The sequence below is a fragment of the Oncorhynchus mykiss genome, chromosome 21, assembly GCF_057628025.1.
Source record: "Oncorhynchus mykiss isolate SJ-2025 chromosome 21, ASM5762802v1, whole genome shotgun sequence".
NCBI classification, from domain to species: domain Eukaryota; kingdom Metazoa; phylum Chordata; class Actinopteri; order Salmoniformes; family Salmonidae; genus Oncorhynchus; species Oncorhynchus mykiss.
In genome coordinates, this window is record NC_143042.1 from 32,172,501 (window position 1) to 32,200,390 (window position 27,890).

The window sequence follows — 27,890 nt, forward strand, 5'->3', positions numbered from 1 at the left end:
TTTGCCATGTAGTGTATATAGAACGATAGTTTGTGACAAGATACATATAGTATGATAGATACTGAGTGAAAACATAGATATAGAGTGGTATAGATACTGAGTGAAACATAGATACAGTGCATATCATACTGTAAGTATTCACCCCCTTGGATTTCTTCACATTTTGTTGCATTACAATGTAGGATTGAAATGGATTATTGTGATACAAATGTACACTGATCTACACAAAATAGCTCATAATATCAAAGTGAAAAGAAAATTCTAGAAAGAAATACAATAATAAAATGTCTTGGTTATACAAGTATTCACCTCCTTTTTTACGCCAATCCTAAATAACTTCAGGAGCCCGAATTTGCTTAACAAACCATATAATAAGTTGCAATGGCTTTTGAATGTCTACCCCATCTCTGTACCCCACACAGCAATTATCTGTAAGGTCCCTCAGCCGAGTAGTGTATTTCAAGAACAGATTCAACTACAAAGACAAGGGGGCTTTTCCAATGCCTCACAAAGAAGGGCACCGATTGGTTAAAACAACAACAAAAAAGCAGACACTGAAAATCCATGTCCATAGAAGATAACTGAGGATGTATCAACAGCATTGCAGTAACTCCACAATACTGACCTGAATGATAGAGTGAAAAAAACTAAGCCTGTACGGAATCCAAATGTTCCCAAACATGCATCCTTTTTGCAACAAGGCACTAAAGACTCAGGAGGGTGAATTACTGATCTAATCAGGATATACCGATTGAATGTTTTACTTACTTAAACAAATTACAATGAAATCCATTTTAATACCACATTGTAACACAATAGAAATGTGAAGAAATCCAAAGGGGACAATCACTTATGATATGCCCTGTATATAGTATTATCGATGGTGAGTGAAAACACAGATACACCAGTGGAGGCTGGTGAGGGGAGGACGGCTCATAATAACGTCCGGAACGGAGCGAATGGAATGGCATCAAATACCTGGAAACCATGGAAACCAGTGTGCTTGACGTATTTGATACCATTCCACTGATTCCGCTCCAGTCATTACCACGAGCCCGTCCTCCCCAATTAAGGTGCCACCGACCCCCTGTGAGATATACAGTGTGGTATGATGGATAGTGAGTGATACTCACAGGGGGACCAGGATAACCAGGATCACCGGCTGGACCAGGTAAACCTTGATCACCCTGGAAACGAAGAAGGAAATAACAACAACCAATTGTAAAAAAAAAACATAAACTATTGTTAATTCAGTTTTCATGAATAGTTAAGAATGAGGACATCATGTCAAACGGGTTCAAATCTGACATTTGAAAGAAATCGGCAAAATATGAATTGAAAACAATACCTTTCTCAATTAAATGCTAAACGATAGGTGGGGTATATGAAGTTGGACTACCCAGTAATATGGGACAATGGAAGTTCTCATAAAGAGGCTGAATGCCACCATCTAGTGGTCATTGTGAGAGTTGCAGTTCCAGGAAACTAAAAGGCATGGTGGTGCTGTCAACGGGAGGCGACACATGTCAGAACACTAGGGCTACCCCGACCTTAAACTAAGACCAAAAAGCTCAGTTTGCTTTCCATTCATTTTTACAATACAGTCCATTTTGACTTTGCAGCTGGCCCATAGCTGGAAATCGCTCAGTTCTGTCTCCAGGACAAGACGGCATCCAGTTGCAGCCAAACAGGAGCAGTTTACATGGCTGGCAGTTTACATTACATGTCATAACAGGAACGACTAAACCACTATTGATGTTCTACAAGATGTACAAATGACAATAAAAGAAATAGGAAAAGGGAAAGAGGTATACTGGTCCATTTTGAATGATGACACAGAAGATACTATCTTTATAGAGATCCTAATAATTCTGTGATTCCAGGGAGTTTCTGAGGTCAAAGAAATGGAAGGGATTCCTGATTAATGAGGGACAATGTGAAATGTAGAACATTACTTTCTCTCCTCTCTGGATCTCTAACTCGGTGGGTCTCTTCTGCTCCCCGACCTGTCCAGGTGGACCGGGAGGCCCCTGCAGGCCTGGATCCCCCTACACACACACACGCGTGCACGCACACGCACACACACAAACTCATCAGTATTCAGTAGTGCAAATCGTTACCACCCATTGACGACAGTCTTTCTCTTGCTGATCCTACCTTGTCTCCTTTGGGACCTTGGAAGTTCAATCCCATGTTACCCTGTAGTAGAAGAATACCAAGACAAACACATGTATTACTGTTTTCTGTAACACTTTACTTAAAGCCTGCAGGTAAAATGCATTATGTACACACAGTAATATACTTTAGGAGTGTATGGACAAGTGCGTGTGCAGTAGTTGAACTGAGTGTAGTACACAGAATAGACAGTTGATCAGAGTTTATTAGCAGGGTGTGTGTGTGTGTGTGTGTGTGTGTGTGTGTGTGTGTGTGTGTGTGTGTGTGTGTGTGTGTGTCAAAGGTCAAATTCGGGGTGCTTCTTTTTGTCCTGCTTCACACATGTACAAGTGTGTACCCTGTACAAGTGTCTGGTGTGAATGGAACGTTTTTTGGGGGCGTATCACACTCCCCCTGAAACACCAACGGAGAGTGGGGTCACGGCCAGAGATCAGCCATTAATGACGGCAACTCTGGTGCAATTAGGGTTAATTTTTCACCTAGTCACCTAGTCGCTCTAACCGCTAAGTTACCTAACGCCCCAGGGTGTGTGCGTGTGTGTGTGTGTATGTGTGATTCAGGGTGTAAAGCAACTCACCTTAGGACCGGGAGGACCAGGAGGCCCGGAACGACCCTACAAAACAACACACAACACTTTATTAACAACACATAAAACATTATTAGCAACAACACACACAACTTTATTCACAACGCACGGTAAACTGTATGACTATTGATAGTACAATAAAACATTATTACTCCCTTAACTACATTGGATAAGTTCTTATATTGATCTGTGAGACTTCAGATCACAAACACACTACTGGATGTCACAACAGGTCTGAGGACAGTTTGACTGACTGTCCCTCAGAACATAACGTTTGGAACAGGACTGGGACCAGTTTGACTGTGCAAAGTCCCTCAGAACATAATGTTTGGAACAGGACTGGGACCAGTTTGACTGTGCAAAGTCCCTCAGAACATAACGTTTGGAACAGGACTGGGACCAGTTTGACTGTGTAAAGTTCCTCAGAACATAACGTTTGGAACAGGACTGGGACCAGTTTGACTGTGCAAAGTCCCTCAGAACATAATGTTTGGAACAGGACTGGGACCAGTTTGACAGTGCAAAGTCCCTCAGAACATAATGTTTGGAACAGGACTGGGACCAGTTTGACTGTGCAAAGTCCTTCAGAACATAACGTTTGGAACAGGACTGGGACCAGTTTGACTGTGCAAAGTCCCTCAGAACATAACGTTTGGAACAGGACTGGGACCTGTTTGACTGTGTAGTCCCTCAGAACATAACGTTTGGAACAGGACTGGGACCAGTTTGACTGTGTAAAGTTCCTCAGAACATAACGTTTGGAACAGGACTGGGACCTGTTTGACTGTGTAGAGTCCCTCAGAACATAACGTTTGGAACAGGACTGGGACCTGTTTGACTGTGCAAAGTCCCTCAGAACATAACGTTTGGAACAGGACTGGGACCTGTTTGACTGTGCAAAGTCCCTCAGAACATAATGTTTGGAACAGGTCTGGGACCAGTTTGACTGTGCAAAGTCCCTTAGAACATAACGTTTGTAACAGGTCTGGGACCCGATTTGACTGTGTAAAGTCCCTCAGATCATAACGGACAAGTGGCGTTTGTAGTTAAGAGGATTTGGTACTTTCAGGGTTTTCTTAAACTATGAGTCGGGAACCAAAGTGTGCCCTGGGCATGTGAAATGTAGGTCACAAGTTACGAGAACTATATTTGCACCCTATTTCTTCTTAAATTAGGTCGTTGGATGATGATTTGGGTCAATGGGAGGAAGTTCAATATCTCATTTGGGTCTCGAACTGAAAAAGTTGTCAGAACCCCTGTATCAGTGTACCTCATAACCTCTGGGGCCAGGTGGACCGACAGGGCCCGACAATCCCGCAGGGCCGGTGTTACCCTAGAAACAAGACGGACACCACAAACGTTACCCAGAGAGCTAGGTGTTGAAACGGTTTTACATGACATCTCTTACACAGGAGGTCGGTGGGAGGACGGGCTCGTGGTAACGCCTGGAGCGGAATGAGTCGAACGCCATCAAAAACATCTAGCACACGGTTGCATGCTACTCCATTTCGCTCCGGTCCAGATATTATTAGGAGCCGTCCTCCCCTCAGCAGCCTCCACGGATCTCTCATAATGATTTGCCATTCCATTTGATTGGTTCTGATCATCCAAATACGAGCAATATATTACATTAGACTACCATTTCACGAGAAAAAAAATCGCTAGACAAAGTCTACAGATTGTTATTTTTTATTTTTTTGAAATGTCCCTTTAAAAAAAAAAAAATCAGTTAAGTTCAAAGTGGTTCTATGGTTCTATATAGAGTACTCACGGGGACTCCAGGCAAACCTGGTAGGCCTACACCTCCTTTCTGTCCGAAGCGGTCATTGGAGATGACATCGCCTAGGTCTCCCTGGAGAGGGACACCAGGAAGAGGTTCGACAGGAACACATCACACAGGTACTAGCTACAGAACTAGAGCTACTCGCACAGCTCCACAGACAGACAGGCCTGGTGAATGTACAGGTGTTTTTTTGAATCTAACGATAACAATGTACAGGTGTTTTTTTGAATCTAACGATAACAACCGCTGAGAACAGTGCGGGAAAAGTATAGTAACCTTTTGTCCCGGCAGACCAGGTGGACCCTGCAAACGAGCAGAGAGATAATGAATACATTTCAAAGTCTCATTTAGTTCCCTTTTCCAAGTTTCCACGCAGAGAAATGACAAGGTGCACCTGTGTTCATACAGGTTAAGTCAGTTAAGAACAAATTCTTATTTACAACGACGCCCTGTCATGAGGCAAGAGCGGCAAGTACAACACGCCAATAGGTGAAACAATAACATACAAAGAACAGTCAAAAAAGACATATGCAGAGTCAGTAAAACGTTCAGTAATATGCAGCATTGAAGAGGACGGGGGACGGGACGGGGGGACGGGGATGGATGTAGGTGTATGAGAGGACAGAGAAGTGTGTGCGTGTGTGTGACCCACCGATCGGCCCTCCAGTCCGGGGAATCCTGGACTTCCAGGGAATCCTCTCTCACCCTAAGAAGAGACACAATCCACCCTTTCATTTCGCATCAACAGCCTCCAGCCTAGGTTAACTTTTCCAATATGCTGCCATCTAGTGGCCAGGTGTGATAGGCCAGTTTCAGTCCAGATTCAGGAGAACCCGAGTTCCCTCAGGACTCGACAGAGTTGTATGGCTGTCAGTCAGTAGTAACCATAATAACCTACCTTGGTCCCGTTGCAGCCTGCAGTTCCCCTTGGGCCCGGGGGCCCGTCCTGTCCTGGGAGACCCTAGAAGAGAACACACAGAGGACAACAGGAAGTCAAACATCAGACAGGGAGTGAGGTCACATGACTCCGTGGTGACAATCCATACTGGATATCAGGCCGGGTCAAAAACAACCAGAGAAAGTTCAGTATACGTTCCATCATGGCAACATCTCAATTCTCCATCCTTTTCCAGAAGTGTGCACTTGCCGTCATTCATTTAAAAGCATGGGATTAGTGTAAGCATTGGCTGGGACAAAACATTTTTTCCTTTCTTGGCTGGAGAAAAATGCATGCGAGAAAGTGTGCAATTGGACACGGCCAGAGAATGGAGGATAACTGGGACTCATCTCTGTACCAGAGGGGATGCAGACGGGCACTCTACAACACGTGAGAACTGGGAATGGTTGGAAACTTACTGGAATTCCTGGTGTTCCTGGGAACCCGGGCAGTCCAGGAGGTCCCTGTGGGAATAACGAGGAAGATAAATTAACAACATAAGTTAGGATGACTTTGTGTAATGAGGCATTCAATTCAGAAACAGCTATGGAGCTTCTGTTTTATTGGAGTGAAACGAGGACCTCTGATGGACAGGGGGGAGTACTACACTCCAGGATGGTGTACACTGAAAATTGAAATATTACAGACAGAAGAGTGGGACTTTGTCAAGTTAATAAATCTGGGTCACTCACCCTAATTCCTTTTGGACCGGATGGCCCTGAAGGTCCGTCACCACCCTGAGAGAGAGGAAGACAGAGGGGGAGAGGAGGGAAGTAAAGGATTAGTTTTCAAGTTCCCAGATAAAGTCAGGTGTTATGTTGCTCCTACAACAAGATCCAGGAAGCAGCCCCTACCTTCTCTCCCCTGCCTCCGATTGGCCCCTCAGGTCCAGGGAACCCTGGTACGCCTGGCTGACCCTGTAGCCCTGGGAAACCCCTCTCGCCCTGTGGAACATAGAACATGGAACATCATGCATAGAACATCACACGTAGAACATTACACGTAGAACATCACACGTAGAACATTACACATATAACATTACACGTAGAACATCACACATAGAACATCACACGTAGAACATCACACATAGAACATCACACATAGAACATCACACGTAGAACATCACACGTAGAACATTACACGTAGAACATCACACATAGAACATCACACGCAGAACATCACACGTAGAACATTACACATAGAACATCACACATAGAACACACAGTTCTAACAAACTCTTCTTAACTGCAGATAGCACACAGACAAAAGAGTCATTACAAATCAAACAATGAAATAATGTGTCATGTTATGGTTGTTTTCTACAGTAGGTCATTACGGTAGGTGTGTGTGTGTGTGTGTGTTTCACACTCACCTTGCCTCCTTTTACCCCGCTGCAGTCACACTTTGATCCCGCTGCACAGCCATGACAGGCCTGTAGGATGGGGAGAGATGAGAGAGGTAAGAGAGAGATGAGAGAGGTGAGAGAGAGAGAGAGAGAGAGAGAGAGAGAGAGGTGAGAGAGAGAGAGGTGAGAGAGAGAGAGAGAGAGAGAGAGAGAAAGAGAGAGAGAGAGAGAGAGAGAGAGAGAGAGGGGTGAGAGAGGTGAGAGAGAGGGGTGAGAGAGGTGAGAGAGAGAGAGAGAGAGAGAGAGAGAGAGAGAGAGAGAGAGAGAGAGAGAGAGGTAAGAGAGAGATGAGAGAGGTGAGAGAGAGAGAGAGAGAGAGAGAGAGAGAGAGAGAGAGGTGAGAGAGAGAGAGAGGTGAGAGAGGTGAGAGAGAGAGGTGAGAGAGGTGAGAGAGAGAGAGAGAGAGAAAGAGAGAGAGAGAGAGAGAGAGAGAGAGAGGTGAGAGAGGTGAGAGAGGTGAGAGAGAGAGAGAGAGAGAGAAAGAGAGAGAGAGGGAGAACACACACAACATCGAGCTGCTGAAGTGAGCCCCCGACGTCTACGAGGACCGTGTGCTCTCGCTCTCCGTGGCCAACGTGAGTAAGTCATTTAGTTCACAGTTGTCTTAAACACAGTCAGAGATTTCCGTCTGTTTTGAATGCGGCATCTGTCTGGACTAGTACGAACATTACAGAGTAAAACATTTTTTAGGTAAAAAAAATCTGAAACCAGAAATGCTCACATAGGACCTACCAACGACAGGTGGATCCACACATGAAACAAAAAGACACCTCAAAATGAAATACAAGGAACATTTATTTTAAAATAAGAAATATAATGGTCATTTGAAATGCTGTAGCGTAATGCATTTAAATTAGGACAAAACATATGCTAATTTTATGTCAATAAAATATCAGAATGGATTGTCACCCCCAAAATGTCACAAGGCCTGACAGATAGACTACTTCAATCAATCATCTAACCAAACCTACATGTACATATTACTTCAATCAATCACCTGACCAAACCTACATGTACATAGTACTTCAATCAATCACCTGACCAAACCTACATGTACATAGTACTTCAATCAATCACCTAACCAAACCTACATGTACTGTACATATTACTTCAATCAATCACCCCAACTAGCTCGCACCCCAGTACACTGACTCAGTACTGTATATAGCCTTGTTATTGTTATTTCATTGTGTTATTATATTGTATTACTATTACATTTTTTATCTACTTGGACATTTTCATAACTTTGAACTGTATTGTTGGGAAAGTGCTTGTATGTGAGCATTTCGCGGTAGTCTACAGTTGCTGTATTCGGCGCACGTGACAAATACAATGTCCCTTGTAGAAGCCTGGGCCTACCATTCATCTCTCTCTCTGTACACATTCTAAATAAGAGTAGGCCTACATCTCTAGCCTGGGTAGCCAGTGAGCCGTAGACAATAGGGAAAGAGGGGAAGGCCTTTACAGACATAGCAGATCCTTTATCTCAACAGTACTGTAAGTCTTGAGACCTAACCTCTACCATCAGGGAACCCCTCTCCCTAGTTTAAGCTTGTTTTGGTACTCTTTTCTGGGTTACCACTTACCTTCATCTGGGTCTGGCTAAGGTCTGAGTTAGACACCTTGGTCCGGACCTAGAGTGTCTCTGGGCACTGGTCAGCTCTGTCAGTCTAGATAACTCTTGACATTCCTGCCCTGCGTCCTATTTGTTTAATATCCTGCCTGGCATACATGCAGGGCAGAGCAGTCCTGTACCTGCCTGGCACTGTGTCAACACACATGGAAACACTTAATCAACAGCTAGGATGCCTCTCTCCTCCCTCTCCTCCCTCATTCCCTCTGTATCTATCCGTCTTCCTCCAGCCTCTGTCTGTCAGACCATTCGTCTCCCTCCCTCGGTGTGTGTGTGTGTGTGTCGTCACTAGTGCTGGGCGATTAGTGCTTTTTGAGGACGGTTCGGTTCAGTTCCATCATTAAAAAATAATTGCGGTTTTCGATTTCGGTTTGAATTATTAAATGCCTTATGTGGGTTGAATAAAGTAACAACACAGAATAAAACAAGTCCCATGATGGTAGTGACTGCCCATTACTGATTATCACTTATTAACCACAATTTATTCACATTACTTTACTTTAAATAACATATTTTAATTGTTGTGTAAATTAAATAAGGCATACTATTATGACTGAATACCAACTATGCCGAATACCAACTATGCCGAATACTAACTATGCTGAAAACCAACTATGGTGAATACCAACTATGCTGAATACCAACTATGGTGAATACCAACTATGCTGAATACCAACTATGCTGAAAACCAACTATGGTGAATACCAACTATGGTGAATACCAACTATGGTGAATACCAACTATGGTGAATACCAACTATGCTGAATACCAACTATGCTGAAAACCAACTATGGTGAATACCAACTATGGTGAATACCAACTATGGTGAATACCAACTATGCTGAATACCAACTATGCTGAATACCAAATTTACTGAATGCCAACTATGCTGAATACCAACTATGCTGAATACCAACTATGCTGAATACCAACTATGGTGAATACCAACTATGGTGAATACCAACTATGCTGAATACCAACTATGCTGAAAACCAACTATGGTGAATACCAACTATGCTGAATACCAACTATGGTGAATACCAACTATGGTGAATACCAACTATGCTGAATACCAAATTTACTGAATGCCAACTATGGTGAATACCAACTATGCTGAATACCAACTATGCTGAAAACCAACTATGGTGAATACCAACTATGCTGAATACCAACTACGGTGAATACCAACTATGCTGAATACCAAATTTACTGAATACCAACTATGGTGAATACCAACTATGCTGAATACCAACTATGCTGAAAACCAACTATGGTGAATACCAACTATGCTGAATACCAAATTTACTGAATGCCAACTATGCTGAATACCAACTATGCTGAATACCAACTATGCTGAATACCAACTATAGTGAATACCAACTATGGTGAATACCAACTATGCTGAATACCAAATATGCTGAATGCCAAATATGCTGAATACCAACTATGCTGAATACCAACAATCAAATCCAACTTAGATCATGCATTTTCAGGTAGATACGTCGCCAAGCAACTGCTCTCTATCCCTCTCAATCTCACATTCTCCTGTCTCTTCTCTCCATGTCTGCCCCACACTAACCTAACGTAGCAGGCGTCAAAGAAACACGCAGACCGGACAAGTAACGCAATGGATTATGGTCATTGTAGTTAATTACCACGTTTTCTGCGATAAACTATGTCGAATATTGGCCTTTTGGAAACTACAACTCCGTACTGCATCGCACAGTTCGAGCTTGATCTGATTTATCTCTAGAGAAACTGCGCCGTGTGTGTGTGTATGTTACTATCCCCTGAGTGACTGTCATAGAATGTCACTGGTGTAAATGTCAAGTGTATCAGGTTGTCAGAAGGAGAGCGAAAGGAAGAAGTGGATAGGAAGTCACAGAAAGTTCTGAACTCATAACACCGGGTCTGAGCTGTAATGCTGTAATGTAGCTACTACGTTATACCATCTGACCTTCTCGACCTCCTCGTGTGTGAGGAGTCACGTTCACGACAATTTCCCTGGCAACATACTTTCACCCTGGGTTCTATAGTAAAACTATGAATCAAGTAACAATAACGTTAAAGTGAAACGCCAAGTTCTATACGGTACGAAAGTGACACTTCCTGGATCCACGTTTTGTAGGACAAGTTGAGAACCTCAAATTCTCATCGTCAAAGTCGTGGAAACGCGGTGATATAAAGATGTACAGGTAACTGCCAAAATAAAGGAAACACCAACATTAAGTGTCTTAAAAGGGTGTTATGCCACGAGGAGCCACCAGAACAACTTCGATGCAACTTGACATAGATTCTACAAGTCTTATCTATGCATAGTCCCTTTACCCCTACCTACATGTACCTCAATTACCTCCATTACCTCAACTAACCTGTACCTCTTAACTCGGTGCCGGTACCCTTTGTATATAGCCTCATTATAGTTATTTTGTTGTGTTACTATTTTTCCTTAAGTTTATTTAGCAAATTTGTCTTACTTACAATTTTTTTTTTTTACTCTGCATCGTTGGTTAAGGGCTCTTAAGGAAACATTTCACGGCAAGGTTGTACTCAGTGCATGTGACAAATAACATTTGATGTGTCTGGAATTCGATTGGAGGGATGTTGACATCCTTCTTCCACAAGAAATTCCCAAATCGGGTGGTGGAAAATGCTGTTTCAGGCACCGCGCCAGAATCTCCTTTAAGTGTTCAATTGGGTTGAGATCTGGTGTCACACACACGCACGCACGCACGCACGCACGCACGCACGCACACACACACACACACACACACACACACACACACACACACACACACACACACACACACACACACACACACACACACACACACTTTAAACTCCTTTATGCCCCTTTAAGACCCACCTTTCAAAGTAACTGAGATCTCTTCTTCTACCATGGTAACCAAAATAATGGGCAACTGGACATTTTTTTTACATGACTCTAAGCATGATGGGAATCTAATTGCCTAATTAAATCAGGAAGCACCTGCTTTCAATATACTTTGTATCCCTCATTTACTCAAGTTACCTGTATATTACAATGTACACCTATAGGTGTTTCCGAGTGAATGTACTTTTCAGCATATTTGACGGCCAAGAAGAACCACAAAGACGAAAAGCTACAACATTTTCATTAGAACTCCTCACATGAACCACAACTCCCTCCAGCTGTATAGGTCTCACTTTCGGCAGCTTGCTTTTTTAAATTATGTACTGGCTGGCAATGTTCAGTAAAAAAAACAGTATCATCTAATTTAAAACACATCAATATGTATGTAACTAACAGGTTCTTACCGTCCTGTGAGTCCTCAACTCGAGCAGACACACTCAAGCATGCTAACAACAAGGCTGCGGGAGTTGTATTTCAAATGAAACCCCTTCTAACTTTTGTCAGTGTGTCTTACTTCTTGAGCGTCAAATATTTGGCGGGCCTCCTGAGTAGCACAGCTATCTAATGCACTGCACTAGAGGCATCGCGGGCTGTGTCGCAGCCGGCCGCGACCGGGAGAACCATGAGGCGGTGCATAATAGGCCCAGTGTTGTTAGGGGAGGGTTTGGCCAGCCGGGATGTCCTTGTCCCATCTAGCAACTCCTGTGGCGGGCCAGGCGCGTGCACGCTGACACGGTTGACAGTTGAACGGTGTTTCCTCCGACACATTGGTGCGGCTAGCTTCTGGGTTAAACGAGCAGTGTGTCAAGAAGCAGTGCGCCTTGGCAGGGTCGTGATTCGGAGGACGCATGGCTCTCGACCTTCGCCTCTCCCGAGTCCGTATGGGAGTTGCAGCGATGAGACAAGACTGTAACTACCAATTGGATATCAGGAAATTGGGAAGAAAAAAGGCATCGGGTACGTGCAAATCAATACACAAATGTAAGTATCATTTTAAATATACAGTGTATCTGAAATTACTTAGTTTTGGTGAATTTGATGATATAATCTTGAAGCCTAGTCAAGATGACCTGGAAGTATGATGTAGGAAAATGTCACTTTCATATCATATTCAATTATATTCTGACCTCAGACTTCCTCTATCCCTTTTCTCTCTCACTCTCTTAATCTCGCTCTCTTTGATTCTTTCAGTCTTTCTGTCTCCCCACCCTCTCTCTCCCGCTCTCTCTCTCTCTGTTCCCCCCTGAGCTCTCTCTCTCTGTTCCCCCCTGAGCTCTCTCTCTCTGTTCCCCCCTGAGCTCTCTCTCTCTGTTCCCCCCTGAGGCGTTGTCTAATTGGGGTAGTTATAAAGACCCATCGGGGCTTGGCCAGAGCTCAAACACTAACCGACTGTTAAATGGTTTCCCAGTAATGATATAACACATGTCTGTAAGGGCAATAACAGGGAGGGTGAAATAAGAGAGAGAGAAAAAGAGAGAGAGAAAGAGATAGAGAGAGAGAACACACACAACATCGTGCTGCCGAAGTGAGCTGCCGACGCGGGCCCCCGGCGTCTACGAGGACTGTGTGCTCTCGTTCTCCGTGGCCAACATGAGTAAGTCATTTAAACGTGTTAACCCCCGCAAGGCTGCCGGCCTAGACGGCATCCCAAGCCATGTCCTCAAAGCATGTGCAGAGCAGCTGGCTGGAGTGTTGACGGACATATTCCATTTATCCATATCCCAATCTGTTTGTCCTCACTTGCTTCCCCTCCGCCACGCTGAGACCACAGGGAGGAGGTGAGGGCCCTGACGGAGTGGTGCCAGGAGAATAACCTCTCCCTCAACGTCAACAAAACCAAGGAGCTGATCGTGGACTACAGGAGACAGCAGAGAGAGAGCACGACCCCTAGCCACATCAACGGGGCTGCCGTGGAGTGGATGGAAAGCTTTAAGTTCCTCGGCGTGCACATCACTGACAACCTGAAATGGGTCCCTTCACACAGACAGCCTCGGGAGGCTGAAGAAATTCAGCTTGGCCCCATTGAGAGCATCCTGTCGGGCTGTATCACCGCCTGGTACAGCAAATTGCACTGCCAGCAACCGCTGGGCTCTCCAGAGCGTGGTGCCGTCAGCCCAACGCATCACCTGCCCTCCAGGACATCTACAGCACCCGGGGTCACTGGAAGGTCAAGAAGATCTTTGAGTACCTCAGCCACCTCGAGCCACGGCCTGTTAACCCCGCTACCGTCTAGAAGGTGGAGACAGTATACAGCAGGTGAATTAAAGCTGGGACGAGAGACTGAAAAACAGCTTATAGCTCCAGGCCATCAGACTGTTAAACAGTCACCACTAGCCGGCCTCCGCCCAGTACCCTGCCCTGAACTTTAGTCTGTTCCTATCCGGCCTCCGCCCAGTACCCTGCCCTGAACTTTAGTCTGTTACTATCCGGCCTCCGCCCAGTACCCTGCCCTGAACTTTAGTCTGTTACTCGCCGGCCTCCGCCCAGTACCCTGCCCTGAACTTTAGTCTGTTACTATCCGGCCTCCGCCCAGTACCCTGTCCTGAACTTTAGTCTGTTACTAGCCGGCCTCCGCCCAGTACCCTGCCCTGAACTTTAGTCTGTTACTATCCGGCCTCCGCCCAGTACCCTGTCCTGAACTTTAGTCTGTCACTATCCGGCCTCCGCCCAGTACCCTGCCCTGAACTTTAGTCTGTTACTAGCCGGCCTCCGCCCAGTACCCTGTCCTGAACTTTAGTCTGTTACTATCCGGCCTCCGCCCAGTACCCTGCCCTGAACTTTAGTCTGTTACTAGCCGGCCTCCGCCCAGTACCCTGTCCTGAACTTTAGTCTGTTACTATCCGGCCTCCGCCCAGTACCCTGCCCTGAACTTTAGTCTGTTACTATCCGGCCTCCGCCCAGTACCCTGTCCTGAACTTTAGTCTGTTACTAGCCGGCCTCCGCCCAGTACCCTGCCCTGAACTTTAGTCTGTTACTAGCCGGCCTCCTCCCAGTACCCTGCCCTGAACTTTAGTCTGTTACTATCCGGCCTCCGCCCAGTACCCTGTCCTGAACTTTAGTCTGTTACTATCCGGCCTCCGCCCAGTACCCTGCCCTGAACTTTAGTCATTGTTACTATCCGGCCTCCGCCCAGTACCCTGCCCTGAACTTTAGTCATTGTTACTATCCGGCCTCCGCCCAGTACCCTGCCCTGAACTTTAGTCATTGTTACTATCCGGCCTCCGCCCAGTACCCTGCCCTGAACTTTAGTCTGTTACTAGCCGGCCTCCGCCCAGTACCCTGCCCTGAACTTTAGTCTGTTACTAGCCGGCCTCCGCCCAGTACCCTGCCCTGAACTTTAGTCTGTTACTATCCGGCCTCCGCCCAGTACCCTGCCCTGAACTTTAGTCATTGTTACTATCCGGCCTCCGCCCAGTACCCTGCCCTGAACTTTAGTCTGTTACTAGCCGGCCTCCGCCCAGTACCCTGCCCTGAACTTTAGTCTGTTACTAGCCGGCCTCCGCCCAGTACCCTGCCCTGAACTTTAGTCTGTTACTAGCCGGCCTCCGCCCAGTACTCTGCCCTGAACTTTAGTCTGTTACTATCCGGCCTCCACCCAGTACTCTGCCCTGAACTTTAGTCTGTTACTAGCCGGCCTCCGCCCAGTACCCTGCCCTGAACTTTAGTCTGTTACTATCCGGCCTCCGCCCAGTACCCTGCCCTGAACTTTAGTCTGTTACTAGCCGGCCTCCGCCCAGTACCCTGTCCTGAACTTTAGTCTGTTACTAGCCGGCCTCCGCCCAGTACCCTGTCCTGAACTTTAGTCTGTTACTATCCGGCCTCCGCCCAGTACCCTGTCCTGAACTTTAGTCTGTTACTAGCCGGCCTCCGCCCAGTACCCTGTCCTGAACTTTAGTCTGTTACTAGCCGGCCTCCGCCCAGTACCCTGTCCTGAACTTTAGTCTGTTACTAGCCGGCCTCCGCCCAGTACCCTGTCCTGAACTTTAGTCTGTTACTAGCCGGCCTCCGCCCAGTACCCTGCCCTGAACTTTAGTCATTGTTACTATCCGGCCTCCGCCCAGTACCCTGTCCTGAACTTTAGTCTGTTACTAGCCGGCCTCCGCCCAGTACCCTGCCCTGAACTTTAGTCTGTTACTAGCCGGCCTCCGCCCAGTACCCTGCCCTGAACTTTAGTCATTGTTACTATCCGGCCATCACCCGGTACTCAACCCTGCACCTGAGACTGTTGCCCTACAAATGTAGTCATGTAACACTGGTCACTTTAATAATGTTTGCATACTGTTTTACCCAGTTTATATGTATATACTGTTCTAGTAATGCCTCATCCTATGTAATGTATTATAAAATAAAAAAAAGTGTATTAAGTGTATATTTTTGTATTTATTGCTAGGTATAGCTGCACTGTTGGAGCTGGAAACACAAGCATTTCGCTGCACCTGCGATAACATCTGCAAATCTGTGTACGTGTCCGATAAACTTTGATTTGATTTGAGAGTGAGAAAGTGTACGGGAGGGGTTGAATGAGGACCAGCAGTAACATGAAGAGACACGAGAAGAGGGTCAGGGCAAGGTTGGCCGTGTAGATCACAAATGTTTGTGATTTCAAAAAACAAACTCATAGCCCACCTCAAGGCCTAAAGGTCCATGTTAGGCCTTCTCTGCGCCCCTACCCTGCCCCTTTGGGGTCATATCAGGAGACTGGGGGTGTGGGGAGGGGGGGGGGGGGGCAGTCAGAGGGCATCTAAGGGCTTGGCAGAACTGGCAGCCACTGCGGGTATGCAAACACACACACCCTCTGCACCTCCCTAGATGAGCGAGTGTGTGCGTAAGCGTCCGTCTGTTATCGGGGGTGTTTTTACAAGCTCTGGATCCCTGATTAGTATCTGGTCTGCTTCAGTTCAATGCTGTCTGTCTCTCCCACGCCCAGCCCTCTAGCCACCCCCCACCCCCCCTCACACTGCACCACTGGGGCATGTAATCCAGTCAGGGGGGATCAGTGAGCTCTAGCAATGTGTCCCCCTCCCCTTTCTCCCTTTTTAATTCACCTTATCCCCCCCCCCCCCTCCACTACACTCTCATATTCTCTCTTTCTCTCGTCTAGAATGTTCTTAGGCCTGATTAGGAGGGAGCTTCTCGTAAGTTCTTCGGCCAATCAGGACGGAGCTTCAAGAAAGTTCTTCGGCCTGTCAGGAGGTAATTCTTAGAACGTTAGAACGTTCTTCTCATCAGTTAGAATCTAGATAGAATCCATGCATGTTCCATGAAATAACTAAAGGGAAATATTGGCAACACTTTGACATGGAGATGTACAACTATGCACAAACAGAGCGTTCGAGAGGATACTGCCAGGTACATAGAAATGCTCGTTCTATACATAGAGCTAGCGTAACTTGGCTACATAGACTGAAGTTGGAGCACATTGTAAAGGACAGAGGTGGTGGAGAGGGGTGAGAAGGGGGAGAGGAGCGGAAGGCATGCACAGTGGGAATTAGCGAGACCAGACTGGAATTCCCCCACTCATCAAAGACTGACTGATGATTACACATCTTTACCCAGCCCTGCCCTGATAAACGCACACTCACACACACACACACACACACACACACACACACACACACACACACACACACACACACACACGCACAAACACAGACACATACGAAACACACACACAGACATACACACACACACACACAGTCAGCATGCACTGCACAATGACACCGCTCTTCTACAGAATCAGAGGGATAGTAGCCGCGACTTACCTACCCCACCCGTAAACAGAATTTCACGGTGTGTGTGTGCAAAAGAGAGAGTGCTTGCACATGCACCAGTGCTTGCCACTACTTGCCAGTGCTTGCCACTACTTGCCAGTGCTTGCCAGTACTTGCCAGTGCTTGCCAGTGCTTGCCAGTACTTGCCAGTGCCTGCCAGTACTTGCCAGTGCCTGCCAGTACTTGCCAGTACTTGCCAGTGCTTGCCAGTGCTTGCCAGTGCTTGCCAGTACTTGCCAGTGCCTGCCAGTACTTTGCTAGTACTTGCCAGTGCTTGCCAGTACTTTCCAGTGCTTGCCAGTGCTTGCCAGTACTTGCCAGTGCTTGCCACTACTTGCCAGTGCTTGCCAGTGCTTGCCACTACTTGCCAGTGCTTGCCAGTACTTGCCAGTGCTTGCCAGTGCTTGCCAGTACTTGCCAGTGCTTGCCACTACTTGCCAGTGCTTGCCAGTGCTTGCCACTACTTGCCACTACTTGCCAGTGCTTGCCACTACTTGCCAGTGCTTGCCAGTACTTGCCAGTGCCGGCCAGTACTTGCCAGTGCTTGCCACTACTTGCCACTACTTGCCAGTGCCTGCCAGTACTTGCCAGTGCTTGCCAGTGTATAACACGTTTTGTATTTAAACTGAAGGATTTCAGTGCTTTCATCACTGCTTGATATTTACTGTTACAAGGTTCTACCAAGACAAGGATGTTCAAACATAATATTTTCCTTGGGAATTCTCTGTGGGCATCCCAAATGGCACCCTCTATTCCCTACATAGTACCCTCATTTTGACCAGAGCCCTTCGGACCGTGATCAAAAGTAGTGCACTGTGTAGGGAATAGGGTGCCACTTGGTGTTGTTTGAAGTGAAGTGACCAAAAGACTAGGAGGAAACCCCTGCCACTAAACACACCCACGAACACACACACATGTACGCACGCACACCTCACCACAGTGGCATAATGTGTTTTTTTTTGCTCCTTTGCACCCCAGTATCTCTACTTCACATTCATCTTCTGTACATCTATCACTCCAGTGTTTAATTGCTCAATTGTAATTATTTCGCCATTATTTGGCCTATTTATTGCCTTACCTCCCTCATCTTACCTCATTTGCACACACTCTATACAGACATTTTTCCTATTGTGTTATTGACTGTATGTTTGTTTATCCCATTTGTAACTCTGTGTTGTTGTTTGTGTCACACTGCTTTGCTTTATCTTGGCCAGGTCATAGTTGTAAATGAGAACTTGTTCTCAACTAGCTTACCTGGTTAAATAAAGGTGAAATACAAAATTATTATATATATATATTTTTAAACCATCCTGGAATCACAATGAAATGTCCAGGAATTCTCTAGATTATTCCGACAAACGACCACTGCTCTCAGCCAATGAAAAAATAAAAAGAGAGAGAACTGAAAATACGCCAAGAACAGTAGACTGTTACAGGTACTAAATCTCTCCCAGATCATATCCATGGAAGCAGAATGAAGTTGCTGCTAGAATAAAGTTCAGCTACATGCTGATCTAGGATCAGTGTCTTTTTCTTTTTCCATAATAGTTATGGTTAGGATTGATGGAGAGTAAGCTGATCCTAGATCTGTGCTTGTGGATATCTCTTAAGAAAACACAAACACTGTAAAACCTCTGTCAAATGTTATTCATAACTAGATGTTTTAAGGATTTAGTCTAGTAATCCAATTGGTCAATCCAGGGTTGGAAATGTACACGTTTAAGTTCTTACACACACACACACACACGAATGCACACGCACGGACACACACACGCTCCTGTGTGAACTGTGTCTTTTAGGACAGTTAGTTATACAGTCAGTCATATGACAAAGAGAACACATGGAAAAGCTACTAATGGTAACCGTGGTGAAACACCTGGCTCACGAGAAACCATGAGGGAGACTGGGGTGGGACACGCACGCACCTGCGTGCTCACACACACACACACACACACACACACACACACACACACACACACACACACACACACACACACACACACACACACACACACAGAATAGCCCAACAGAACTATGCCAGGTCAAAAGCATTAGTAAGAACCTTGGGGTTCATAAAATAAAATCCCACAACCTGGGTTGCTGGGCTACAGCAAAACCTGACTGTAAATCAACCTGAACTTACAACTCTGTGTCCGTCCTTTGTCTAGGTTTGCTAAAAAGGGTTGTAAAATTCCACAACTTTCCCCAAATCCCCAGGTTTTCCAGAAATCCCATATGGAAGATTCCCCAGAATCAGGAGGCAAAGGCAGGAAATCCGGAAATGCTCCTAAGAGGAAATGTTGCAACCCTATACAACTCAATCTGTATCGGTCCTCTCTGTCTAAACACACACATTTCAGCCTGCACACACTGTCAAACTTAAGACGCGGGTTTGGCTTCTCTGTCCAGCTCTGATAGGAAACGCTGTGACCTAGAATGTTAGAATGTTCTACTTTAGAGTGTTGCAGGTGGGTTCTAATCTAAACACACTCTGGGGGAGAGGTAAACATGTACTGGTCAATCCTGGTGTGTGTGTGTGTGTGTGTGTGTGTGTGTGTGTGTGTGTGTGTGTGTGTGTGTGTGTGTGTGTGTGTGTGTGTGTGTGTGTGTGTGTGTGTGTGTGTGTGTGTGTGTTTATGTGTGTCCCTTTCTATCGGTGGTTTACAGATTAGGAAGACGAGAGACATTTCTCTCAAACAAGAGCATTCCTTTTCCCCTTTCTCAGGGAATAAGGTCAGTAAAATAGAGAATACAGTAATTACTTTGCATTCTCAATATATTTTTTACAGCAGTGTTCTTTAGCCTCAGCTCTCAGACTTCTCTCTATGATTTAACTCATTTACTTTACATCCTTGCCCCCTTTAACCTTTGTTTAACCTCTAATGTTTAACACAGTGAATAAGTAGCCCATTAGTGTGTGTGTGTGTGTGGGCGCAAGTGTGTGCGCGCATGTGTGTGCATGTGTGCATCTATGTCCAATGTGTGTGTGTGTGTGTGTATGTCCGTCCAGTGTGTGTGTATGTCTAGCGTGTGCGTGCACGTGTGCGTGCGTGTGTGTGTGTGTGTGTGTGTGTGTGTGTGTGTGTGTGTGTGTGTGTGTGTGTGTGTGTGTGTGTGTGTGTGTGTGTGCGGTACTGTCTTATGTTAAGTGGGGCCAGATGGTCCTGCTGTTCTGACTCCCTGGGCCCTGAGCATCTGTCCACCTCCTCCAACCTCAGCCAGAGCACACATGTGCAAGCACTCAACACACAAACACACACACACACACTGGACATAGCATAATGGTCAGTTGGAGCGGTGGTTGGTTTTGATGACTTGATCTGAAACACTGAAACACTAAAAGGTAAACATTGCCTTACAGAAACAGTGGGTGGTTGTCAGCTCAACAGAGGGAGTTTAGAAATGTGTGTTCTGGAATTCACACAGCTGGAAGTCAACCCTCCAGGCTTACACAAGCATGTTGCAGAATATTATTCTGTGTGCGTGTTCACTTCTGTGAAATATATTTCTGTGAGTTAGAATTCCACAAACCGTTTTGTCAAAGTAAGTTCTAAAAGCTTCCCAAAACCAAAATTCCACTCTGAGACAAGTGGGTTTTGAAACATTCTGAGGTAGAATTCCGAGAGCATTTGTAAAGGCGTATTCTAGAATCCTGTCTCAGCCCCACAGCCCATCCCAAAGCAGGTTCCAACATGCCTCCAATCTCTTCTTTTGTAATTCACAGATACAGTATATCACAGCTCGGAACAGAGTGTTGCCGTGTGGGTGAGGGAAAATTATAAGAGGGTGTAGTCACAGGGATTGGCTGTTGGTTGCCAAGCAGAATCGTAGGCGCGTCCCAAATGGCACCCTATACCATTTATAGTGCACCGCTTTTGACTAGAGCCCTATGGGTAGTGCACTATATAAGGAATAGGGTGAGTGCAATTTGGGATGCACCCTTAGTATGTGCGCCCTGAGGGAGTTAGCCGAGAGAGAGACAGTTCCGTGGCTTCATCTACTAAATATAACCCTGATAGACAGAGATCCGTTCTGTGGCGTTCTGGGGATATTACTCCATTTGTAATACTCATTAATGAAGAAATACGATGATGCTTTTAGAGAGGTTGTCACAGTTCCAATTAGAAAAACGGAGGGATAACTGGGGGAGGGAGAGTCATCCCCGTCGTCTTCATCACCGTCACCATCATCACCACCATCCTCCTCCTCATTTCGGACCTCTGTGTGAAAAACGGGCACTCTAGGAATCTAGATTAAATTTGAAAGAAAAAGATCAACCAAACCGGAAACCACAAGGTCAGCAGTTTGTCTGTTCATTTATGATCATTCATTCGTGATTAGAAATACCGTGCGTCAAGACGTTTAGACCTTCAACCCAAACATACAACTATGAGGTAAAATAAAAGAAAAAGAAAGTCATCTGTTAACGGCATTAAAGCACCAAAATGTTCACAAGTGACATAGAGAAGTTGATATAAGACTGATGCTTTAGCTCAATATTTATCCCCAGACTTTACTCTAGAAACAACAACCATCTGGCAATCTGAGAAGGAATACCTGGCGCTGAATGTAGAGGTTACCCCGCTGAAGATGCCACTTCCACCCCCCCTACTTTTAACCACAGAAATATAATGACAAATGCCATTTCTATGCTTTAATCAAACGATTAACTTTCCACCTTCATTCTAGGCCCTACCTTGTACTCTGAGTAGCCACATTACAAAGACCTGAGATGCCACGGGAGGGCGGTAAAGAGCAGCACTCCACCCTCTCGCTCTTTTTCTCTCTCTCCCCCTCTCATTCTCTCTCTCTCTCCCTCTTCTCTCTCTCTCTCTCTATCATTCTCTATATATCTCATTCTCTCTCTCTCTCTCTCTCAATCTATCTCATTCTCTCTCTCTCCCTCTTCTCTCTCTCTCTATCATTCTCTATCTATCTCATTCTCTCTCTCTCCCTCTTCTCTCTCTCTCTCTATCATTCTCTATCTATCTCATTCTCTCTCTCTCCCTCCTCTCTCTCTCTCTCTATCATTCTCTATCTATCTCATTCTCTCTCTCTCTCTCTCTCTCTCTCTCTATCTATCTCATTCTCTCGCTCTCTCTCTCTCTCTCGCTCTCTATCATTCTCTCTCTCTCTCTTTTTCTCTCTCTCCCCCTCTCATTCTCTATCTATCTCCTTTTCTCTCTCTCTCTCTGTGTCTCTCTCTCTGTCTCTCGTGCTCTGTGGTTGAATCTTGATTCAGGCATCTGATGAGTATATTGGTCCTTGTAGCTGCTATGCCTAACTGGCCTTGAAGCATCCTCCGCACACTTAAATAGGTCGAAAACATACATCTATAAACTCAAATATAAAATATAGATGAGGGTGTTTTGCCTTATAGGTTTAGAAATGTCATACAGACAATGAATCATCAGAAATGACTTTTACACCACATGAGGCTGGTGGCACCTTCATCAGGGAGGGTGGGCTCGTGGTAATGGCTGGAGCGGAGTCGGTGGAATGGTGTCCATTATTATGATCCGTCGTCCCCTCAGCATCCTCCACTTCTTGACACCATCTCAGGTCCGTTTGACATGAACCTTTACTTTGACCTCTAAGGGGTTTAAATGCAGTGGTGGGAAAAGTATCCAATTGTCATAGAAAATGACTCAGGTACAAAGGAAAGTCTCCATTTAAAATACTACTTGAGTAAAAGTCTAAAAGTATTTGTTTTTTAAATATACTTAAGTATCAAAAGTAAATGTAATCGCTAAAATATTCTTAAGTGTCAAAAATTTTAAAAAGTATAAATCATTTCAAATGTCTTATATTAAGCAACCCACACAATTGTTAATATTTTAGTAATAGATAGCCAGGGGCACACTTCAACAGACAGACATAACTCACAAACTAAGCATTTGTGTGTTTTTTTTAACTAGGCAAGTCAGTTAAGAACTAATTCTTATTTACAATGACATCCTAGGAACAGTGGGTTAACTGCCTTGTTCAGGGGCCAGAATGACAGATTTTTACTGACAGCTCCGGGATTTGATCTAGCAACCTTTCGGTTTACTGGCACAACGCTCTAACCACTAGGCTACCTGCCAGAACAAAGGCAGAAGGGATGACCAGGGATGTTCTCTTGATAATAAGCGCGTGAATTAGACTATTTTCCGCATTCAAAATGTAAGTACTTTTGTGTGTCAGGGAAAATGTAAGGAGTGAAAAGCACATTATTTTCTTTAGGAACGTAGTGGAGTAAAAGTAAAAGTTGTCAAAAATATAAATAGTAAAGCAAAATATAGATAACCCAAAAAACGACTTAAGTAGTACTTGAAATCATTGTTACTTAAGTACTTTACATCACTGTCTAAATGTTTTCCTTCTTTTCTTGCATGAAAATATGACGTGTGATTGGACTAAGAAGACTGAGTGAAGAGTGAGTCTTTCTTTCTCTCTTCCTTTCTTTCCCCCCTCCCTCTCTCTTCCCAGTCTCTCTCTCTCTCTCTCTCTCTAGCTGTGGTTACACCTTGCATTATCATGTGGTTGTCATCGCCCGATCAAGATGATCCGATTACTATCCGATCGAGATTTGTTGCATCTGCACATGGTAATAAAATGGGTCTCGTATCTGTTCACATTGTGACCAGGTTATTCCCTGATCCCTCCCTGTATGCAAATGAATCCAACCTCCCTTAGACCTCCCCTTTGTGACACAAGCTGTAGAATAAAATGGGTCTCGTATCTGTTCACATTGTGACCAGGTTATTCCCTGATCCCTCCCTGTATGCAAATGAAGCCAACCTCCCTTAGACCTCCCCTTTGTGACACAAGCTGTAGAAATCGACAGAAAACGCCACACTTTTATCATCAACGGTTGTATACTCCCATCAATACAGCCTACTTTGGCTATCCGACGATTTAAGACCGGGCGTAATACTGCCCCGATAACTTCGACCTGTCCACAGCCACACAAATGAATATTCAGAGAATCTCTCCCGCCCCCCTAAAAAAAGACACCGAACAAACAAGATGAGCATCTGGATGTGTGTACAAAATACAATTAATGCACAGTATAAATACAAATGACACTTGGGCCCTGATGCTTAATATCTGATACAGCAACTATATTAGACCATTCGTAACATGACAAATAAAAAGTGAATTAAGTGCTGGGCAGTTGAATATCTCCATCCTCCACAGCACTGTCCAGAATGAATGGTGGGCAGGTGGTGGGATGGTCCCTCGGTTCTCCCGTCCCCACTCCTATAACAGTACTTTTCCTTTCAGTGCAAAGTTTTCAAATGTTTGATTTTGCGCTGGCATTTGACGTGGGAACGGGATAACCCTTTTTCTCTCATTTGGGACGATATCTCTTCATAAATATCTCTATTTTGATATGCAGGATCTAATTTAGATCGGGCTGTTTGCATCCAACCACAGTGGCAGTGGGCACTTTATATATATTTATATATATATTAAAAAGACGTACCCCCCAATGGGCTCGGGGAGGCAAAGGTCGAGTCATGCGTCCTTCGAAATATGAACCGACAAAGTGGCGCTTCTTAAACACCCGCTCCAATGTGTTGGAGGAAACACGCCTCAAATGACAACCGAAGTCAGCCTGCAGGAGCCCAGCCTGCCACAAGAGCACGATGAGTCAAGTAAAGCCCGCCCGCCCGCCCTTAGAATTCAAGAAAGAGAAAAGCTTTGAAATGGAGAGTTGGAAATAAAGAGAAGGCAGGGACAGAAAAGTAATGTTTGAGATAAAATGTAGGGAAGTGGTAAAAGAGGATGATAGAAGTGCCGGCTATGTTATTAAGTGTGAGGATTGTCTGGCGATACACAAATTCAACAGACACCAGAAGGGGACATCAAATATGCCTACGGCACGTCAAGGGAGCTTTAGCCTACTGTTCAGATTGGTTAAATGGAAACTGAAATCTGGACACTGACGTTTGGTATATAACCTCTCGCATAGCCTTAACATTAAATCCTGCAGAAATAAGCATCTCTTGCAGTAAAATTATACACCAAATGTAGGGAAAACCTTGACTCGAGAACAGGAGTGAAGAAATATGACTTGTTTCAGCATCTTGAGAGAATGCGAATGCGCATTCAGATACCGTCTGTCGAGGTGCTATCTTTATCAGCATCATAAAAGCTGACCGTATTTCAACCACGGAAAATATGCATCCAAGCCGAACTGAAATCTTATCAGAAACATGTTGGGTCGTTTTTACAGCTTTCTTTTTCCTTACAACCGGCCAATCTGATGTCATTTGGACATTTTGCACAGAAAAGCTGTCCCGTATTTTTTGTTTGTTATTGCATTTTCTTCCCACAATGTCTTTGCGCCATGAAAAAAGCAGAGATTTATGACATTATTCTGGCGAGCAAGGGTTTATTTAGTCTTCCTGGTCAATAGCCTACCAAAATGTGGTTAATTATAGGCAGAAACATGCTAATCAGGCTAAATAAATCCTGCACCCCTTGTTAACAAATCGCCCCGCCATCTCTGACTGTAGCCTACAGCACATTTTCTTATATTAGCAGGTTAGGGTTGGGTGCAGACCTCAGATCTTCACTTCACCACATATAGTCGGGCAGTTGCGGGCGGGTGACCCACGCACCACTAACGCACACACACACACACATTCACAAACGTAGTAGTTGCATCCACTAGAAAAATAGCTACATCGAGAGAAACTTCAGAGACCTAACACACCCTCTCGACCTCACACACACATGAACACCAAGCACACGCACGGACGAGCGCGCGCACACACACACACACACACTGTAGACACTATGCCCTTTGCTCCCACCTCCTTCTCTTCGGGCTCAGAAATGTGAAAAATGTCCATAAATGACCTGGAGGGTGACCAGTCTCAAGAGTCCTAAGCTGTGGATCAGGATGGTTTTTACCACATATACACACACACACACACACATTCACGCATGCACACATAAAGAAACACACACACACACACACACCATATTTTCAGCACACGCAGGTGTACACAGTGCACAAAGACAAAATACACACACACACACAGCTCACCACACACACAGACACATACACACACACACAGCTCCAGTCTTAGCATGTATCTCTGATATACTGTTTCATCTCTGCCCTCAGGTGGAGCCCAGTCAGGTGTGTGTGTGTGTGTGTGTGTGTGTGTGTGTGTGTGTGTGTGTGTGTGTGTGTGTGTGTGTGTGTGTGTGTGTGTGTATGTGTGTGTGTCCATAGAAGGATAACATTACAGTACCAAGCACAGACATTCATTCCTGATTCATATCTCACCAATGGAAGTGAATCTGATGTTTAATATATCTGGGCTGAACTGCAGATAACCCCTTTAAGGGAGATAATGCATATTGCAGTACATAATGTAAATACAGTATGTGCAGTACATAATGTACATAAAGTATTTGGCTGTAGGTGTAAAGGTTTTGCCTTCTCACATTGTGATTTATAACCTGAAATGAACTCAAATTCTTGAATTATCTTGCCAGGTGTGTGAGTCTATCAACTTTCTATAAGGGCATTTAACAGAATGCCCCATAAGGCCTACTTAGCATGGTAAATCACATAAAAACTGTGTTTAGAATGTCATAAATGACTAAAAGATTGGACTCGAGAGCGACAGAAACGACAGGTCTCTCCTCACAGATACATTTAATAACAAAGTCATGTGATCTCACTGGCATATTGGTGGCGTTGAGATGGTGCAAACAATCGCCCCCGCATCCCCCGTGTCCACTTGCACACCCCTCTGTCGACAGAGCTTCCATCCGCCTACCTTCCTCTTTCCCACCAGCACACTGGGGAAACCCTGTTTCCTCCTTGCTACTGTGATAGAAGAAACAGATGGAAAGAACGAAAGATAGTTCACTTGCTTTGGCAATGCTAACGTATGTTTCCCATGCCGATAAAGCCCTTGAATTGCATTGAAAGAGGGAGTGAGGCAGAAAGAAAGAGCGGGAGGGAGGGCGAGAAGGAGGGAGAGAGAGAAATAACATGAGAGGGGGGGGGGGAGAGAGAGAGAGAGAGAGAGAGAGAGAGAGAGAGAGAGAGAGAGAGACCAGACACCCTCATCCTGGGGTTCTCAGTTTAACTCTCCTGGAGAAGCAGAGGTGGAGGGGTATGTCTCATGATTATCGACTCATGGTGCGATTGATTGTGGTAATGTACAGGAACTCAAGCCCTTCTGTCCTCCCGATCTGCAATACCACTGCCACTGTACTTCGTGCAAACTGGAAACCACATATCCTGAGGCCGCATTCATTGTAGCTAACGATAACGCTCCCCGAAATTCTATCAACACATCTCCTGTGCTACACGCAAAGAGAAGACGCTTGACAATCGTTACTCTACCTTCCGGGTTGGCTACAAGGCCCTCCCCCGCCCTCCCTTTGGCAAATCAGACAACGCATCCATCCCGCTCCCCCACCTATAGGCAGAATCTTAAGCAGGAAACACCCATGGTAAAGACTGTTCAACGTTGGTCTGGCCAATCGGAATCTATTCTTCAGCGTAACTTGGAAATGTTCCGGGTCGCCTCTGAGAATAGTATCGGCGTATACACTGCCTCGTGACTGGGTTCATCGGGAAGTGCATAGAGACGATTAGAACTTATCAAAAGCAAAAAAAATGCGGATAGATGGCAGCATTTGCGCAAAACTGAAAGGGTGAACCACTGCATTTAACCATGGCAAGGT

The 27,890-nt window shown here is 45.2% G+C and overlaps 1 protein-coding gene across 1 annotated transcript in view; it reads right to left on the minus strand.

Moving 5' to 3' along the window:
- The window catches only part of LOC110500339 (uncharacterized), an 88,902-nt gene that overhangs the window by 46,950 nt on the left and 14,062 nt on the right, over positions 1-27,890 (minus strand). Inside the window, exons 2-14 of the mRNA XM_036957765.2 lie at positions 6,854-6,913; positions 6,336-6,425; positions 6,174-6,218; positions 5,901-5,945; positions 5,443-5,505; positions 5,197-5,250; positions 4,821-4,847; positions 4,533-4,613; positions 4,032-4,094; positions 2,753-2,788; positions 2,158-2,199; positions 1,956-2,048; positions 1,134-1,187 (exon numbers count right to left, since the gene is read on the minus strand). Of these exons, the coding sequence (XP_036813660.2) occupies positions 1,134-1,187; positions 1,956-2,048; positions 2,158-2,199; positions 2,753-2,788; positions 4,032-4,094; positions 4,533-4,613; positions 4,821-4,847; positions 5,197-5,250; positions 5,443-5,505; positions 5,901-5,945; positions 6,174-6,218; positions 6,336-6,425; positions 6,854-6,913 (753 nt within the window). The remainder of the gene's footprint in view (positions 1-1,133; positions 1,188-1,955; positions 2,049-2,157; positions 2,200-2,752; positions 2,789-4,031; positions 4,095-4,532; positions 4,614-4,820; positions 4,848-5,196; positions 5,251-5,442; positions 5,506-5,900; positions 5,946-6,173; positions 6,219-6,335; positions 6,426-6,853; positions 6,914-27,890) is intronic.